The 18855-nt window shown below is 36.1% G+C and overlaps 1 protein-coding gene across 1 annotated transcript in view; it reads right to left on the bottom strand.

Annotated features, from left to right (window-relative positions):
* LOC109822343 (dihydrolipoyl dehydrogenase 2, chloroplastic-like) overlaps nt 2702-18855 on the bottom strand; it is a 16711-nt gene continuing 557 nt past the window's right edge. The window contains exons 2-15 of the mRNA XM_020388533.1: nt 17717-17863; nt 16865-16999; nt 15844-15946; nt 14413-14537; nt 14029-14154; nt 13833-13913; nt 13304-13366; nt 13126-13200; nt 12967-13045; nt 12756-12856; nt 12218-12331; nt 11210-11323; nt 3612-3683; nt 2702-3146 (exon numbers count right to left, since the gene is read on the bottom strand). Of these exons, the coding sequence (XP_020244122.1) occupies nt 3105-3146; nt 3612-3683; nt 11210-11323; nt 12218-12331; nt 12756-12856; nt 12967-13045; nt 13126-13200; nt 13304-13366; nt 13833-13913; nt 14029-14154; nt 14413-14537; nt 15844-15946; nt 16865-16999; nt 17717-17863 (1377 nt within the window). The 3' untranslated portion in view covers nt 2702-3104. The remainder of the gene's footprint in view (nt 3147-3611; nt 3684-11209; nt 11324-12217; nt 12332-12755; nt 12857-12966; nt 13046-13125; nt 13201-13303; nt 13367-13832; nt 13914-14028; nt 14155-14412; nt 14538-15843; nt 15947-16864; nt 17000-17716; nt 17864-18855) is intronic.

Below are 18855 nucleotides of genomic sequence, written 5' to 3'. Positions count from 1 at the left end.
ATAAGACACTTTTTTTGTTGCCAAACAGTGCTCAAACAGTGCCTTAGATGTACTTAGTTATCAAAATTATATTATATATCACTTAGCTTTATCACACCATAAGTTCCATCTGAAGATGAAGGCACTGTTTGACAACAAGAGATTGTGTCTTATCTAAGAGATTGTGTCTTATTAACTTGGTCAATAAGCTAGTAGAGCTGTTTTGTGATCAAAAATAGGAGGAGATTATTTTGGAGATTATGGCTCTGTTTGGCAAAACTAGCTGAAAGCTACGAGATTATAGCTGAAAGCTGTAAAGCTAGCTGAAAGCTGTGAAATTGTAGCTGAAAGCTGTTAGCTGTGTAGCTAGCTGATTGACTAGAGCTGTTTGGCAAAAGTAGCTGTACAACTAGTTTAAATTTGTTAAATGAATAAAAAAGACATGCAATATTATTGATATAAAATTAGAATTATTAGGGGCAAAAACGGAAGAAGAAAATTGGCAGCTCCTTCCCAAAGACAAACGCTACTTGAGATAGCTTTCCAAAAGCTACTTGCAAAAGACCAATTTTTCTTCTTCCGTTTTTGCCCCTAATAATTCTAATTTTATATCAATGATATTGTATGTTTTTTTTAGTCATTTAACAAATTTAAGCTAGTTGTACAGCTACTTTTGCCAAACAGTTTTAGTCAATCAGCTAGTTACACAGCTATCAGCTTTCAGCTATAATTTCACAGATTTCAGTTAGCTTAATAGCTTTCAGCTATAATCTCGTAGCTTTCAGCTAGTTTTGCCAAACAGAGCCTAAGTCGCAATTACCGTTATCCCTAAACCACGCACCCACTAAACCTGTTTAGCCTTAATCAACACACCCTTTCTCTTTCCTAAAATGTAACATCCCTTTCGTCATTCCCTTATAAATCTCAACCATCTTCATCTAAGCATCGCCACACGTGGGTCTCGGCACCTTATAAATCCCACTACAATGAGCTCAAGCAGAGCTGCCAGCGCTTGGACGCTAGAAATGTAGATTAATCTTTGTCTTCATTTGGAATATTGATTGATCTCTGTCTTTTTTTTTTTTCGATAAGTCATTTTAAATATCGATTACCAACATTTGTCATGCAAATCTATATTTCATATATTTGATTGAATTGTGGAAAAAGTTCTTCAATTTTAGCAAAAACGTTTAAGTTTATGAAGAAAAGCTCTATTTATTTTTACATTATTTGCATATTCAACTCATGAAAGAACTCATTGCACAGCTTTGCCAAAAAAAAGTAAAAAAAAAAAAAAAAACCAATGAATAACTAAATTCAGAACCCGATAAAAAAAAGGTGGTTATGAAGTCTGAACATACATCTATTTGCTTCTCTCCATTGTTCCTACTTTAAGTTTGCAATTTAAAATTGTGGTCTTATTGTGGAGTTGCAACATACAAGAAAGGATAAAAAAAATCCAACACAAATTTTAATTATAGCACCAAAAAAACTCGAGCGTCAACTTCACTAGCAATATTTTTTTTTTCACATGATGAAATAAGAAATAACTATTGGATTATTAGCATATGAAGTCAAGAGCCATTGACAAGACAAAATCCATATTTAAGTTTGAAGAAAATGTATGAAAAAGTCAAAAGAACATAGAATTTCATTCAATAAACCTTGCACTTTCTTAAATTCTATTGTGTTTCTCCAAGAGATCGTCATATATATACAGTACAATTCCTATTTATCAAATGTATACACATCAAATTTACTTAGTGACAAAAACCTGTATGAAATCATATTATTTCTCAATAATATATTATGTTAACAAGGAATATCCACCCAATAACAACTTTATGCAATATTATTGCTAATATATATTTAATTTCTTACTTATTATATTGAAATGGTTGGTAAATATTAATTCAGCATAATATGTTAAAAAATTGTTCTGCTCTATCTTACAATTTCTAAAATATATTCATATTCAATAAATTAAAGGCGCTAGTTACAGAAAACTAATTAGTGGATATGTGAATTCGATACATAATTTTTATAATTTACTATATGATAATTACTAAATATATAAAGTTATATTATAATTTTTTATCTTATTATATATGATTTAATTACTACAATGAAGGTTATATTAATTACTTGCACTAAAATTATACTTAAGCAAAACTAATTTTTAATAAAATTTACTTCCAAGACTGAACTTTTACATAGTCCGAGTAAATATATTAAATATGAAAACATATACACTTGCGTTAGTAAATATATTAAATATGAGAACATATACACATGCAACGCATGTGCACCATACTAGTAATTGATAAAAGATCCTTATGAATATTGTCCTGCAAGCAGAAAATCTACACCGTGCAACTACAAACATGGTAGAGCTTTGCACCATTCATTGGCTTGCGGTTCAGAATCAGGGGTGCATACAATCCGAATATTGCTCGGATGTATGATACTTACCGTATATGTATTTGCTTACCAATCACGGATATGGATACATATATGCATATGTAAGAAAAATTCATATCCATATTCGCTAAAATCAAATACGGATATGAATATGCATATGAATATAAGTGAATACACATGCGGGTACAAAAAGGATATGAGAAAACTAGATAATATTGAAAAAGAGATACATAGTTCATATGATACAAAGAGAGTTCATTATTGCAGGCACTGTTTTTAGCATTTTAGTTTTTTTTATAGATTCCTTCTCTCCTTGTGTTTCGTCAAAATACACGAAAAGTACTAGTGGATGAAAGGCCTCGAGGAACAATTTCAACAAATCAACATGAATCAAACTCAACACAGCTCTTCTCAAAACAAATGCAATCCATCAGACTATAGAAAGGAAAAAAGCACCAGCTGTTTTGTTTACAATAATAACGATCACTACCATTATATTAAAGAATCAAAACTTTAATAAACAGCTCCTAATAATTTTGAAAAATTGACCTTTCTTACTAGAAGTCGTAACTGGTGGATGATGTTCAGGATCTCTTTACTTTGAAGAAAATAAGATGCTCTTGATGTGGCCAACAATATGTAAGAATGCTTCCTCCAGATAATTAAGCCGTTTATCACAATGCTTACGCTGTTTGTCACAATGCTTACGCTGCAACCGGTACAGAATTAGATACACCAGCATTAACCTGTGAAAACAAGAACGAGATCTTGCTCACTGTAACAAAAATATACTTAAACATCATAATAGAAAGTGGAGATTGACATCTTATTTTGCTAAATGAGCTACCAAAAAAAGCTAATGCTCAGATTTGTGTTATCTGTGTAACATTATGCAAGATTTTTCATCTCTTATAGCTATATCAATCTTCATGGTTACGGTGAATTCTTTTTTTTTTTTAATAAGCATGATTGCATTGCAAACCATGTTAAATGACAATAACAAATTTGTGGGTATCATCATAATTGAGGTGTTGCTCGTTCTTCTTTTAAGTAAGCATGATCGCATTGTAAACAATGCTCAATAACACAACTAAAAATTTAAGGGTAACATCATAATTGAGGGTGTTCTAATTTCACCCCACGACCTAAACAGTAAAATATGCATATGGTTGATGATAACTACAATATATTCAGAGAACTTAGTGAAATACCTTGGCGGATTTGAAGAGCTCATCAAGGACTTCAGATAAGGTTGGATGCGCATGAACAGCAAATTTTATGTCCTGTGAAACGGAAAGAATTTGGACCAAACATTAGAGATTCTTTTAAATGTTTCTGAGGAGAAGAAAAAATAAATAAATCCTTGAATACAAAAAAATCTGCAAACAATACCAGAAATGATAATTAATCAAAATGGAAAAAAAGGACAAAATAATCACGTTCTGTGTATCGAAGGACTGGCTGAGTTCTAGTACAAGTATCTTGAGCATCAGCCCCACCACATATTGATTCCATCAGCAAATTTACACATTTACTAGTATTATAAGTTTGTTCATTTCGTTCATTTTAACAATGTAATACACAGGAGCAAAGACTTCAGGAACATTAACACTTTATTGTCACCATAGAGATTCAAAAAAATTTGTCATCGGTTCAGAATTCAGTTTCATTTAGGCTGCATTTTGCAAGGGGTTAACGGAGGGATTAAAGGGGCTTAACCCTTCACTAACCTGCCAAACACCTATTTACACTTGAGAGACTTGTTAACCAGCACGTGAGGATTAACACAAGTTTAACCCATCCAAGTGACGGGTTAACAATTCCGCCTGTATAGACGGCTTAAGCTTTAACCCCGTCGTGTGAAAGGACAAATAGCGCAAATTAATAACTACCTTGAATTTACACGACAAATAGCGCAAATTAATAACTACCTTGAATTTACACGACAAACAGCGCAAATTAATAACTACCTTGAACATTCGATATGGTAACCGACTGTACACTTTGGATAGTCATCAAAATAGAACCTGCTCGTTCAATAATTTGATATATAGTTCACCATGGCCATTGTTATATAATATTTTTAGTATAGCCACAGTGACATTTTTAATAAAGAATCCTCAGTGGCTACATATTATATAATATTTTAATATATTCATTTAACATTTTATTTATATTTTGGTACTCACTGAGTTAATCACCTATTTTAATGATTTAATATTTCAATTCAACATGGTCAAGCAAGCAGCACGTAAACTAATATTTTAGCATTTTGATATTTTAATCTGTAAATTGTATGAGCTGGCAATTGCCAATTGGTGACTATTTTCATATAAATAATTCAATTTTCACCTAGTTGGGGTCACCTGGTGATGCAGGACAATCGTGGACCCTTCATGTTAATGCGATTAGGATTTACTAGAATTTTTTCTTTTTTGGTAGGATTTTATATTATTCTATGTAATCTTCTTTTTAGTTAGAATTTCTTTAGATTTGATTTTGAAATCTCTTTCTATTTTAGCTAGGATTTTATTTGATTGCATTTTTTAGTTTTGTTAGGTTTTGATTTGATTAGGATTTTTATTTACTTCCTTAAGCATTTAGTTGCTTTCTTTTCCTATAAATAAGAGATGTAATCCTCTATGAGAGATAGACATTGATAAATAAAAAAATTGAGTTTGAGAATTCTCTTTAAGTATGTGAAGTGTTCTTTGGCACGTGATTTACCTTTTATTGGGGTGTGAAGCCCTTGGGTGTGAAACCCCTAGGTGTGAGGCCTAGCTATTTCTCCACTTTCAATCCTAATCATTCGATCTCAACCACAAGTCAAAAAAAAGTTACTATTCATTTATGAACAGTGCCTACCGCAACCTCGAGATCCGACGCCATTCACCTCTGATGATGCCACAATCCTTTGAATTCAATTGCGTACCCCAACAACGACCCCTGCTTGAGTATCGTCATCGTTGTCTCTTCTCCAATCACCCCTTAATGAGTTATGATCCCTCGCAGCCAAGATCTTACAACACGGCTCTCGAAAATTATCGACGACTAAAAAATCTACCGTCTCGCCCTTCCAGATCACGTTCAGATTCAGGCACCCACAAAAATTCACAGTATCGAGAATCTCATGATTTCCCATCGGATCCAGGTTGGCACCGAAGACAACACATTCGCGAGCCATCTACTTTTGAATCAGAGCCCCCCACCTAACCCCAATAATTTGGTATCAGAGCCGAAGGATCCACAGTTATCAAGGGTAAAATACCACTATCTCCTTCACAAAGGTATAATTTTAATCCACTTAGATTTGGTATACTAGCCTCCTTTTATGGATTTGATGGATATGATGAACCTTATGAATTTGACGTCCGAATTTTCACTATAGAAGATATTTTCTATCTATGATTTGACAAAACTGGAAATGTATTTATATGCTGAGTGTAGGCTAAAGAGAGACAAAATATTAGTGGTATAGAAACTATTATCATTCAAATATCCGTTCGTGGACAACTATGAAAGCTCTTTTGTAGAGGAGGTACTCTAATCCACCATCTAGAAGATATTATTTCTCTTTAAATTCTGAAGCAAAACCAACACAAATACCTCAACCCCGGCCAAATGTGAATCTTCAATCAAAATTTAATTTCAATCTAGATCTGAAGCCTCAACTTGAGTCAGACGAGAAAGCAAAGCAATATCAAAGTTTTAGACTTTTTAGTCAAGAACCAAAGCCTAAGTCTAAGTGTGAGCCAGAATCAGATGTAGATCAAAAGATCAATACAAAGTGCGAGCCTGAACTACAACCGCAAGAAACAAATCAAAAGATAGATCCACAACCCAAGCTTAAACAAGAGTTAGAACAAAAAACAAGGCAGCACGTCAATCTAATACTCGAGCTTGAATCAAACCTAGAGCTCAAGTCAAGCCTAGGATCCAAACTTAAGTTCGATATGCGGTGCAAATTTCAAGATAATCTGGTTATTGAGTTCATTATTCCAGACCCTCCACCACCAACTTAATATCGGGTTTTACAGCTCATCTTGAAGATCTTCCAATCTACAATAGAATTCTTCTCACTAATCAAGTCAAACATTACACTCTCTCATTATAAAACTTAAGGTCGAGTTTTCTTAAACAATAGGAGATTTAATGCAGGACAATCGTGGACCCTTCATGTAATGCGATTAGGATTTACTAGAATCTTTTATTTTCTGATAGGAATTTATATTATTCTATGTAATCTTCTTGTTAGTTAGGATTTGATTTTGAATCTCGTTCTATTTAAGGGAGCGTTTAGATACCATGGCGTTTTTGCCGTTTCTGTTTTTTTTTTTTTTTAACAATGAAACGTGTTTGGCAACCGGGACGTTTTTTTGACTTGATCATTTACAAAATCCAAAAAATAAACACTTTTCTCAAAACACCAAAAAGGTGTTCTGAGATTCGGTTTTTTCATCTAAGCCGCCGCCGCTCGCTTGCCCGCCGCCGCCGAGCGCCACGCACCGGGACGCCCGCCGCCTGCCCGGCCGCCCCACCGACCACGCCGCCGCCGGCGGGTGGGCGCGGCCACCGCGCCGCCGCTGCGTGGTCGCCGCCACCACGCTGCCGCCAGTGGGTGGCCGCCACCCGCCCGCGCCGGCCCGCCGTCGCCGCCCGCGTGCGCTGCCACGCGGCCACCACGTCGTCGTCGTGGGTGGTCGCCGCCCGCACCGGCCTGCCCGTCGCCGGCTCACGTTGCGCCTGCCGTCGCCGCCTGCCCGCCTCCTGCGCCGCCGACCGCCGCCGCGCCGCCAGCCCGCCCCTGTCGCCGCTCTCGTCCGCCGCGCGCAGCCCCTCGCTGGCCCGCCGCCCGCTTGCTCGGCGCCACCCGGCCACCGGCCCCCGCCGCCCGGCCACCGCCGGCTGCCGCCGCCCGGGCGTCGGCCGCGACCGAGCCCAACCGCCCGTCGCCCGTCAGCCAGCTGTCGCCCGCGACCGCCCACCGGTCGTCGTCGTCGCCCGTTAGCCGGACGCCGACCCGCAGCAAGCTCGCGCGCCTGCGACCGGCCATCGCTATCACTGCCATTGCCCGGCGCGCCGCCGCCCTCCTCGCGCCCCACCACCCGCACCACTGTATGAGACCTGCCACCGTCGAGCCGGCCCGCGGTCGACACGCCGCACCGCCACCACCAACTATATAAATAGTAACTAACAATGGTGTTTTCAAAACACTTTTGAAAAAGAAACACCTTGACATGGTGTTTTTCTAAAAAACACTAAAAAAATCGCATTGTGTTACCAAACACACCCTTAGTTATAGGATTTTATTTGATTGCATCTTTTAGTTTTGTTATGTTTTAATTTAATTAGGATTTTTATTTACTTTCTTAAGTATTTAGTTGTTTTCTTTTCCTATAAATAAGAGATGTAATCCTCTATATGAGTGATAGACATTGATAAATAAGAGATGTAATCCTTCGAATCCGATTGCGTACCCCAACGACGACCTCGCTTGAGTATCGCTATCGCCGACTCTCCTATGATCGTCCCTTAATGAGTTATGATCCCTCACCGCCAAAGTCGTACAATATGGCTCTGGAAAGTTATCAATGACTGAAAAATCTACCGTCTCCCATCTCCCCCCTTTCAGATCACGTTCAGATTCGAGCACCCATCAAAATTCACAATATCGAGAATCTCGTATTTTCCATCGGATTCGGGTTGGCGCCCAAGGCAACACATTCGGGAGACATCTACTTTTGGATCGGAGCCCTCACCCCAACCCCATCACCTGGCTATTCTTTATGTTCTGATTCTTATTAATTTGAACTTGCTCATCTTGTATTACATTTCCACTTGGGATGAATACAGCCATCTTTGTAGAATTTGCATTACAAGTTTACACTGTAATGAAAGTTCTTTCAAACCTTTTCTTTTGGAAACTATGAATATGCACTTCTGTCATATACTCGCATTTTGTAGAGGAAGTGGGAACATATTTTTTGAACAAACATTAAACACTTTTTTCTACTTTTGATTAGTTTGCAACTTACATTTTTAAAAAAATAACAAATTGAGCTCATTGACCGTTCTTTAATTCCCTAACACAAAAAAGTTAACATTCATCTTAACATCTAATCTAAACAGAATTTAATTAATTTAACCCTTCATGATGGATTAACTAATTTAATCCTTCTAGTCAATCCTTCTGTCTTAACCCCTTACCAAATAGCACCTTATGGCTTAAAAGAAAATGTACAACCCTATCACTCAATTACTCCACTATACAAGAATATCAGCTATCAGCCATCAGGTAATTCTGCAACTCTATGATACAATTAGTCTACTATAAAATATGTCAACCCCAATCTAAGAATAAATAACAGTGAAAAAAAGTTGTCTAAACTTTAGACATACAGACCTAAGAGGAGGGAACTAAGAGCTGCCAGGGATTGGAACTGTCAAGCTCGAAACACAATGGAGGAGAGGCAAGAAAATACAGTGCATGGAGCTCTAAGGGGTGATAGGGCGTGATAAGGTATGGATGGTTCTGAAGTTTTGGATGGGTAGAGGAAAAGTGAAGAGTAATAAAATTCAAAGCCCTACTGGCATCAAATTATTACTCTTAGATTGAAATTATGAAATACTCCAACCGCAACACAACAAATACTGGAAGTTCACAAAAAAATCTCCAACCAATCTTGAAAAGGTTCCGATGATGTCTCCCTCACCCTGAGAGTGTTGCCTCCTACCAAGAGACATCAGGCATCAAACCACCTTCATCCTTAAGCTGAAGGCAGTTTGGTATATCCATAAGCTATACTTTTTCCAATTATAATTCAAATCTGCTCCCCCTAGATATTAGTGACTTTATATATATCGGTATTATTATCTCCTTTTAGAGAACTGCATAGAACTGGTCCCTGGTACAATGCCCATGAAACTTTAGGAAGGGAGTGCATTGCCACTGAGCCCATAAGAACAATTTGATGAAAAGACATAAAAATTGTCGCTAATCATCCTTGCTTCCAAGGAGCAATATATAGTCTGTTTTGAGACTTGCTTAATGATTCTGAACATGCTAAGAAAAATCCAAAATCATCTATAACTCATGAATGGATAACAGCAGTAACATTATACTTTTATAACCCCACACAAATATAGGGGAAAATAATTAGTACAAGTGATTCGTGTTTATATACACTTCAAACCTTTCATATTCATTCATATTGTTTTGTTTCTTCAATGGTTATGGGGACTTATGGTTGTATGCACTTCTAAACTTTCACATTCACCTATTTTGCCTCGTGAAGGGAACCTTATTTCAAAGGTGTGAGCCTTATGCTGTCCCATAACAGGACTAGAAAATAGGCTAATTTTCTGTTGTCTAAGCATCATACAGGCAATAAACAACATTATACAACAATAGAATTTAATAAGACGCCATATCTAGAATTTAGTAAGACGCCATATCCAGTATGTTTATTGTTAATGTTCTAAAGTGCGGATTAAACGTCCGCTTAAGCAGTCACTTATGTGTAAGCGGGTTGGAACCACTGCGATTAGGGGAAAACGCTCCCTTATGCTATCATCGGCATAATCAGGCGCATTTTCAATGAATATCCACATAATCAAGCGCACTTTCAGTAAGCACCCGCAAAAAATATTTTTATGTTGGCGCTTTTCTTTTAAAATCTTTTCTGGGTTAAACCCATATACCACACATCCGACCTAACTACTAAAGTTAAAAAAAATTAATGCTAAAGTTTTCCCAAAGTTTTGTTACTCTCTTTGTTCTCTCTTGTTCGAACCCAGGGGCTGTGACAAATATCTCCAACCTTCATTGACCCTTGCTTGACCTCACACCATTCGCGAAAACTACGAGCAATGTTTTAAAATCTGCCAATTTTATCCATATATCAACGATATATAGGGTTTGACCGCTGCCGATACGATTTATGGAAAATGAAATAGATTATTGTTTTTCACCGATTTCCTCCAATATATCAGTGAAAATCCAATTAATCGGCCGATTTTTATCGGGTCCAAATCGATCGATTTTGTGAAAAACATCCCAACTAATGGTTGGATTTTGGATCCCAAAATCCTTATTTTTTAGCTCCAAACTCGATACCCACTAAATAAAATCAAAATCACCGATCTCACTCACTGTTTCCCATTGCATTTAGAGCAACCAGCCATAATTTCCCTTCGACTCCTTCACTCTCCCAAAATTCAATCGCTCGATAATCTCGGGTCCTCTCTCGAAGGCATTTTGGTATGTTTACTCTCATTAAGTGTGCTTAGATTACATTTTAGGACATTATATTATATAGGCTCATCATCTGATTTTTTTCTACTTATCCCTGATATATCCCCGATAACTGCAATCCAATATGAATTCCGGTCATCCGATGTATTTTTTATTTCTGATATTTAAAACTTTGCTCATGAGAAGATTGTACGACCTTCAACGCTCTCCTTACTTGCTCTCCGACGATCACCTTCAAGCTCTCTGATGTTCCCCTCGAAGCTCTCCGACAAACAGATTAGTCAAAGCTTCTAAGTATATTTTCTATTTTTTATGAATTTCATATATTTTAGCATATGAAAATTATATATATATATATATATATATATATATATATATATATTTTAATTCGCATAATCCGATTAATTGGCACATAATCATAATCTGACTAATCGTTAAGGGATCCCAGACCGCACACATAATAAAACGATGTTTTTGAACATTGCTTATTGTAATGCCTTTGCTTTTAGGAGTATTGTTTATTTGACCACAAGTATGCAGCATCTTCAAAATCACCTGAATGCGAGTTCCCAAGGCTATTGCATTTGATGCCTCATGGATGAGATCTGCAGCATGCAGGCCAAGAATGTGTACTCCAAGAATTTCCCCAGAATCAGGCCTGTATATCAACTGCATGAAATATTTATATTTATGTTAAGTAGTTACTTAAGTTAAAGGATAACAGGAAATGCAGAAATATCCCCACCATGAATTTGAAGCATTGTAAACAAAGATCTATCACAGAACAATATTACTGAGAATCAATGAGACTGAACAGATTTCAACTGACTAGTAGTAGCTCACTGATCACAATAAGTATGGCTATTATGTGACGAATTATATGAATACAGATTCCATGTCAAGCATAAATCAAGAAAAATAAAGGCTCCTGATCAGTTATACGAATCTAGATCCCAAGTCATGCATAGACCATGGAGGAACAATTAACACACACTCCTAAGCCTATAAGTGCAGGTTGAAAATAAGATGCCAGCCATATCCCAACATAATTTGCTATCTACTTCAGACATGGAGGTGATTCATTATCGAATGCATATAGTTCTTGGCCTCTGCTAACATTGAACCAAAACACTAATTTAAGAATACAAAATAGAACAATAAAGGGTGAGTTTTCGAACTATTGATCCCATCACAAATTTGCCTTTAAGTTTATGTAAAAATTAATAGAAAAAAGATTAAAGGTAGCTCTAGGTTATGCATCTAACTGGTACCAAATACGAACTTACCAAGCGCAATATGACAGCCAATCCAACGTATAAAGGATTAAATATCATAGTAACAAAGGATCATCAATGACCGCAAACCAACACATTGAAGATGCATGAAGGTTGTTGCAGTGAGGACCATTCATGAATATAGTGAGAAGAACAAGATGTCCAATAAAGCAGAATACTTTCATGTAAATTTTTTTAAAATGCAAGTTTCCAACCTTCATGCTCCCAGAAATGCAAACGATACTGTTTTTGCAAAGATGAAGTTGACAAGTAGGCATTGAAAGATCACCTTAGCTAAGCCCTCCCCTTCATTTTCTGCTAGAGCTTTTGTATTGGCCTTGAAACTTGTTTTGGCAATACTTATCTCAAATCCCTCTTTCTCTGCTTTCTCCCTTGCTTGAGGCTGCAGACAAGTTCCAATTAGTACAACTAAAACAATCATGTTGACCCAAAAGCATTATCAGCAAGTAAATACTACAGAATTCAAGTACCATCATACATTTAATTTTTTTCATAGATTGAGATATCTAAATAGTCTTCAATTCAGCTAATTTGTTGTAGGCATATCTCATTACTGTCATATTTACATACTATGAAGTGTCCCAGTAGCAGAGCTAGTTTGTTTCTGTGACAATACTCATGATGCCTAATGGTTCACAATGGAGGATATTTGGAGCATCATAAACTACAACAATCTGAAACTATCAACAAAGTAAGAGAATCACTTATGGGTTGCTTCCACGAGTGCACATCCTAGTATTACTAAACCCATGCTACATGATATCAAAAGTGTGTAGTTTTCACTTTATGATAAGAGAATCCCTTACCTCAGTAAGGCCAACCATACTGATCTCAGGGTGAGTGAAACAAGCAGCTGGGATGCTCAAATGGTTTAGCACATTATTCCTTCCACATATATTCTCAACCACTAAGCAGCAGAACAGAAATCAAATGATTAAATGTTCTACATATGAGGGCAGCCACAATAGGAGTTTAAATTTGCTTCTTAAAGAATCAAAAGCTTGAGTATTTTAGTACCCGAGATTCCTTGGGCACTAGCAGCATGAGCAAGCATCATTTTCCCATTGGCATCCCCAATGCAGTACAAATGAGGAACCTGCAAACATGATAGTATTAAATGTTTAACACTGCAGGCACATGAAAACATCAAGTTTCATATTGAAACTCATCACTAACCACATTTCCATTAGCATCCATAACTTGCATGAGCTCGTTAACTGGAACAAAACCACGTTGTGTGACAACATTTATCTGCGGTTATAAAGGGCAAGAGGTCAGCTACCATTTAGTTGTAGCACAAAGAGGAACAGTTTTATCTAGATCTATGTTTAGCAACCAAGTAGAAACTACGCACATTCTCTAAGCCAAGACCCTTTGTGAATGGAGCCCTACCAGTGGCAATAAGAGCTGCATCCACCTGAAAAAAAATAAAGAAAAATTATATATGCATTTACACATAGCTAGTTCCAAAACAGCTATGACATGCCTAGGAAAGTACGGATGGAAGTGCACTCCATTGGAACTGGAACCTTGTTGGTGATAGATTAGGGTCCTAAGCCAAAATAAGGACATGCCGTAAAAAATATAGTGACAGTAATTGTAGTTTTCTTGTTGCCGTCTGCCTATCCAGAGCAGATAAATACCTCGCATTGCCTAAAAAAATTGAACCCTGTAACCTTTGTTTTCAGGATATATAATTATAGTATATGGTCATGAGAGGTCATTAAAAAAATCACTATAGGATTCTTCATGCCAGACTTGTTAAACTCTTAAACTTATATTTGCAGTTTAATGCCTGATTCTAACACATGACATAAGCAGTTGACAAATTTGTCATAAAGTATGACTTACGCTAAAATAAGTGCTTCAAGAAAAAAAGTCACCTCTAAAGTATCTTTCAATTCCTTCGTTTTTGCATCAATAAGCTCGATTTGAACAGGTTTTCCATCCTTTGCGGGTGTAATCTATAAACAGAAGGGAAAAAGTAATTGCATTGATTTATCATTATTGGCCACAAGAAAATGTAAGAGCAAACCAAGAATTGTGAGGAATATAAGGGCGGTGAAAAAGCTGGGAAACCTTTTTTGCAAAAACACCAGTATGGTAATCAATTTTCCTAGGATTGATTAGAATTCTCTGAGCCAATTTTCCTATTTCAGGATCAAAACCAGGCATAAGTTGATCCAGAGCTTCAACAAAGGTGACCTGCCAAATAATTACAATTTTCATTAGAGGTAGGGAGAGTAGAAAACGTAGTAATTAAAAGAAATGCATGTTAAAGCAGATAACTTCTACTGATAGAAGAACATATGGAATGAGACAACATCTACAAATTCTGTATACTACAGTATATCTCATATGCTACAATGTCTTATAGTTGTAAGCAAAGATATCCCAAAAGGAAGATAAGTTGAAATGCTGGATATTTCAGAAAGGAAGCAGATCCTAAAACCAATACAGTACCTCGCTTCCAAGAGCAGTGTATACATCACTAAATTCAAGCCCAATATAACCACTTCCTACAATGGCAATCCACTCGGGAACCCACTCGAGCTTGAGTGCTTGATCACTAGTAATTACAGTCTTCCCTGCAATGAAAAAGAGAATGTTAAAACTTAAATCTGACACAAAAAATAAACAGACATGCAGTCAGCAGAATAAATATTAACAACGTAAGTGTGTTTAAGATTCAATGTACTCACGAAAAAATAGTGAAAGGCTTCATGATCATAATAACTCAAAACAATCATCTAAAGACAGATTATTAATGTAACACTAGGAGTAGCTGGAGAAGGGATATTTAGAAAATGAGTAAAGAACAACAGTAATAGGAATCAAAAGTTAAAATAATTTTAAATTAACTAAAAGATCCACGGTTCTTAATGAAAAGCTGTTCAGAACTAGTTGATAAGTTTCCAGATCAACTAAAATTTTGTCTCCATATATTTATCATGCTTCGGTATGAAAAACAGTTTGAATCCTAATTTATATGCTTCATCCCCTAGAAAACTTCATCAACTTGTGTCTCATTCATTTTCCAACATGTAGCTGTGATTGCAGAATAAGGAATGTTTTGTTTCTTTATAACCACTGAGTACTGATTCTTCTTTTTCTGTTCACAGCCTTATTATGTATGTAAGAGAGAGAGAGAGGGAGAGAAAGGTGTAAGTAAATAGGGACATGAACACAAAATGCTGTCTGCCTCCTGGTTTTGGAGCTCAGTCCGCATACAGCCACATACATGATGATAAAGCAATGTATCTTATTGGATTCAATGCAGTCATTAGACTCAAATTCTTAAAGGGGGGAGAGCTTTCATCTAAACTATCATATATCTACATATGTAGATATCTACACAAGATGCCTAACAGAAATGTGGATTTCTGCATTAAGCTTCTTACTGCAAGAAGACTTTCAGCCATTTCTTAAAAATATATTGTCTTAGATATTCTCTTCTTATAATAGATTCCCTCTCAGCAGATCCTTTTCTCTGTGGTCATTTTGGTGAACATGTGACATCAGCAATAAGTGAACAGAAAGAAGCAAAGCAGAAAGGGTAATAAGAATCAACTCTCCCAATTTGAAAAGGAAGAGAGGTCCTACAAAATCACTTTGACACAAAATGGTTCGCTATCATGTCCGCATCCAATTTATATGTAGCATCTTGATTTAATACTCTCTCCAGTTTAACAAGCCACTCAAACTGCATGGTTTGAACTAGTCTTCAATTTAGCCACATGGTAGCTTAGTACTGAAATAGATTATTAAATAGCTTTTCATGGAATACTCTCAGTTCACAGCTTTTAATCTTGAATTCAGTAATGCCAAACTAATTTGAAGATTATGCACGCTTATGGTAGAATTTCTGACAAAAATGGATCTGTTAGATATTACCATCAACTTCAATGCCATTTGGAACAAAAGGAACCGATCCAGTTGCAATTATTACGTCCCTAGCTGTAACTTCTGTATCTCCAAACTTTACCTTGTGTGTACTCTGAAAAACAAGGCAACATCAATTTCCATAAGCATTAAGTTCAGGAAATTTCTAGTGCAAGCATCAAGTCAAAATTAATTCAACAGACTGTTATGATTATAAACACAAAAAAGGATAAGGAGATAGACAGAAAGAACAGACACCCAAAAAGATAGAAGAAGGATAACCAGAAGGTTATACATGCAGAATAAGAGAAGTCTATGATTATTTCTGTATGTAAATAAGCAGGTACCTAAGATTATATGTTATAAAGCAGGAAATCATAATTTAATGCATTCAGAGAGCTAATACAGTAAGATGTTTCAGAAGTTCTTCGGGATTCAAAGACTATTTTGCGTTTTAGTGCTTATAAAATTAACTTGTATGCCCCTCAAATTTTTATAGACATCTCACCACAAATCAATATGGTTCTTGCCTCCCTACAAAAATATGAAAACTTTTTAAGTGATATATGCGAATAACTACCGACTATCAAATTAAGTAAACGAATCCAAGTCCAATTTCAATTATTATTCAAATTGAATTAGAATATGGATCCAAATAGTGTCAAATGAACCAAATTTGAATCTGGATATCCTTTTATTCTATCTGGTTTGATTTTGCGCCTAGAAGCTAATCTACAGGATTCAAATAGTATCAGATGAGCCAAAATAGTAGTCAGAGCAGATTTTTATTCCCTACAGAATCAAGAGGAATAATATTCAAATAGGCAAAACAAGTCAGATGGTTCTATAATAAGCACGGCAGTTTCCTTGTTGCTGCCAATTTACATGATCCTAGAAGCTAATATCCAGGTCATTTACTCTGTGTGAAAAATTACATAATCACCAGAAGGAAAAGAATTAGGATGAGAAAGCAACATGTAGAACACAAATTTCAAATGTGGAATAAACATGAGTATTGCTATAGTTGACTTACAACAACCGACCCAGCACCAGTCAGTATGTCAACACCTACAGCTTTCAGTGAATTGGTTAAGTTGCTACGAATTTTTGAAGCCAGATTATTTGCATGATCAGCCACACCTTGTCTGTCATAACCAGCAGCCGAGACCTGTCATTCAGAGCAAGCAATTAGAGCAAGAATATAAATCAGACCAAACCAACAAGCATCACAGTGGGAAAGTATTTCTAATGTTATTATAGTATGAGTAAAAGTTCAAAGAAGCAGATCTTCAAAGTGATTTTGCAGATAATAAAACAAATTAAATGCATGTTAATATTAATACAGTCCGGGCTGGGTGGTTTGATTTGAAGCCCATCCTCTTTCCTCAAAAAAATTTAAAAAATAATAATAATATAATAAACAAAATAAAATAAAAAATTAAAAAATTTGCATGTTAACAAATGTTCTAAAAATGATGAAAAAGAAACTTCTGAAAAAGAAAACTGACTAAAAGATGTTTTTCATTTAAAAAAATTCAGTAAGTAAAACAATTTTCAATGCCTATGGAAATCTGAAAAGCAGCAAAAGCCACCTTCCATAAAAATTCTCCTTTATACAATTATACCACACTATTAAAAGGAAGGAAAGGCAAGACAACAACACAGAAACCACATACGAGTTTTGTACATCACGTATAGACAAATGAGAAAGAGAAGAACAATTTATCAGAAAAAGTAAGAGAAATGAAAGTTTTCATCCAAGTTAAAACATGTACCGTTACCTATAAACTCACAATCTTATGTAAATCTTCAACATAAATATAATGTTGTCTATATACATTCTTAATAAAAAAACTAAGCATAGAGAAAATCAAGGTTTCAGTGCCTGTAAACCCAGTGCTTTCATGTGATGCTCACTCTGAAGCTCCCGCATCCGGCCACTCACAGCAAGAAGAGCTTTAGATGGAACACAACCTCTATTTACACAGGTTCCTCCAATAACATCCCCTTCAATGATGGCAGTTTTCAAGCCCTGTGAAATGCAGGAATTGTGATTATTTATATGCATAATGAAATCAATTCCTCATCAATCTACAGAAAGGTGCATTTACAATAGAAAAGCTACATGACCAGATTTGGTGATTTTTTCCGTTAAGTAACAAGTAAATCCATCCTGGTTGATTGTAGGAAAAATGATCATCAGAGACCATTCCAAGGGGTCATGAGAGAACATAATGGAAATCCAAATGCCATTTAGAAAGACAGTCAAGACAGTGGCGAAGCATAAACAAAGGAGACCCAAGTATATGTGAACAATCTCAGAGTGCTGAAACACCATCTCAAAAGTGCAACAGAAAATGAGGCAGCAACTAGGATCTTTAGCTATGATCATACCCAAAAATTTAAGCTCCAGATGCAACAATAGTTAATGTTGGTTTATAAGCTATGCTAACATAAAGCAGTCTCAACTCCAAATAACTGAGAAGATGGTTGGCTTTCTCAAAACAATGCACGAATGCAGAAATAAATGACAAAAAAAGATCTACCCAATGCCTCTATAAAGCGCAATTTATACAAAACAGAATCCCCACATAATGAGGCAAGAAAAATTCAACAGAAATATCAAAGAAATATAATAGACCATGATAATTAACTTACTCCTAAGCTTCAGAAAAGCATCCATGAGGAAAGCTTGCTGATTGTCCCAAAACAATATAACATAGATTGGTGTTTGTGCAACTTACAATAATTTAGTGTCTATCTAAAGGTGAATACTAAGCCTAGCAACTATCATGCTGGGTCTTTTACCAACATAAACATATAAACATCAAGCATTCCCACCGTAATTACAGAGAAATCGAGCAAATAGAATTGTGCATGTTCTTAATTAAACCAAACTCCTGCACAAAGAAGGTTCAATAGTTAATATATAAATATTTCAAACTCCAATTAAAAACAAATTATCACTGTGATCCCCGCCTTAATTACTCTAAAGCCCAAGAAAAGCAACCAAAAAGAACTCAA

The sequence above is a fragment of the Asparagus officinalis genome, chromosome 1 (assembly GCF_001876935.1).
Source record: "Asparagus officinalis chromosome 1, Aspof.V1, whole genome shotgun sequence".
Classification (NCBI taxonomy): Eukaryota; Viridiplantae; Streptophyta; class Magnoliopsida; order Asparagales; family Asparagaceae; genus Asparagus; species Asparagus officinalis.
Note: the sequence above shows the minus strand (reverse complement) of the source record. Positions and strands in the feature narration are given on the sequence as shown.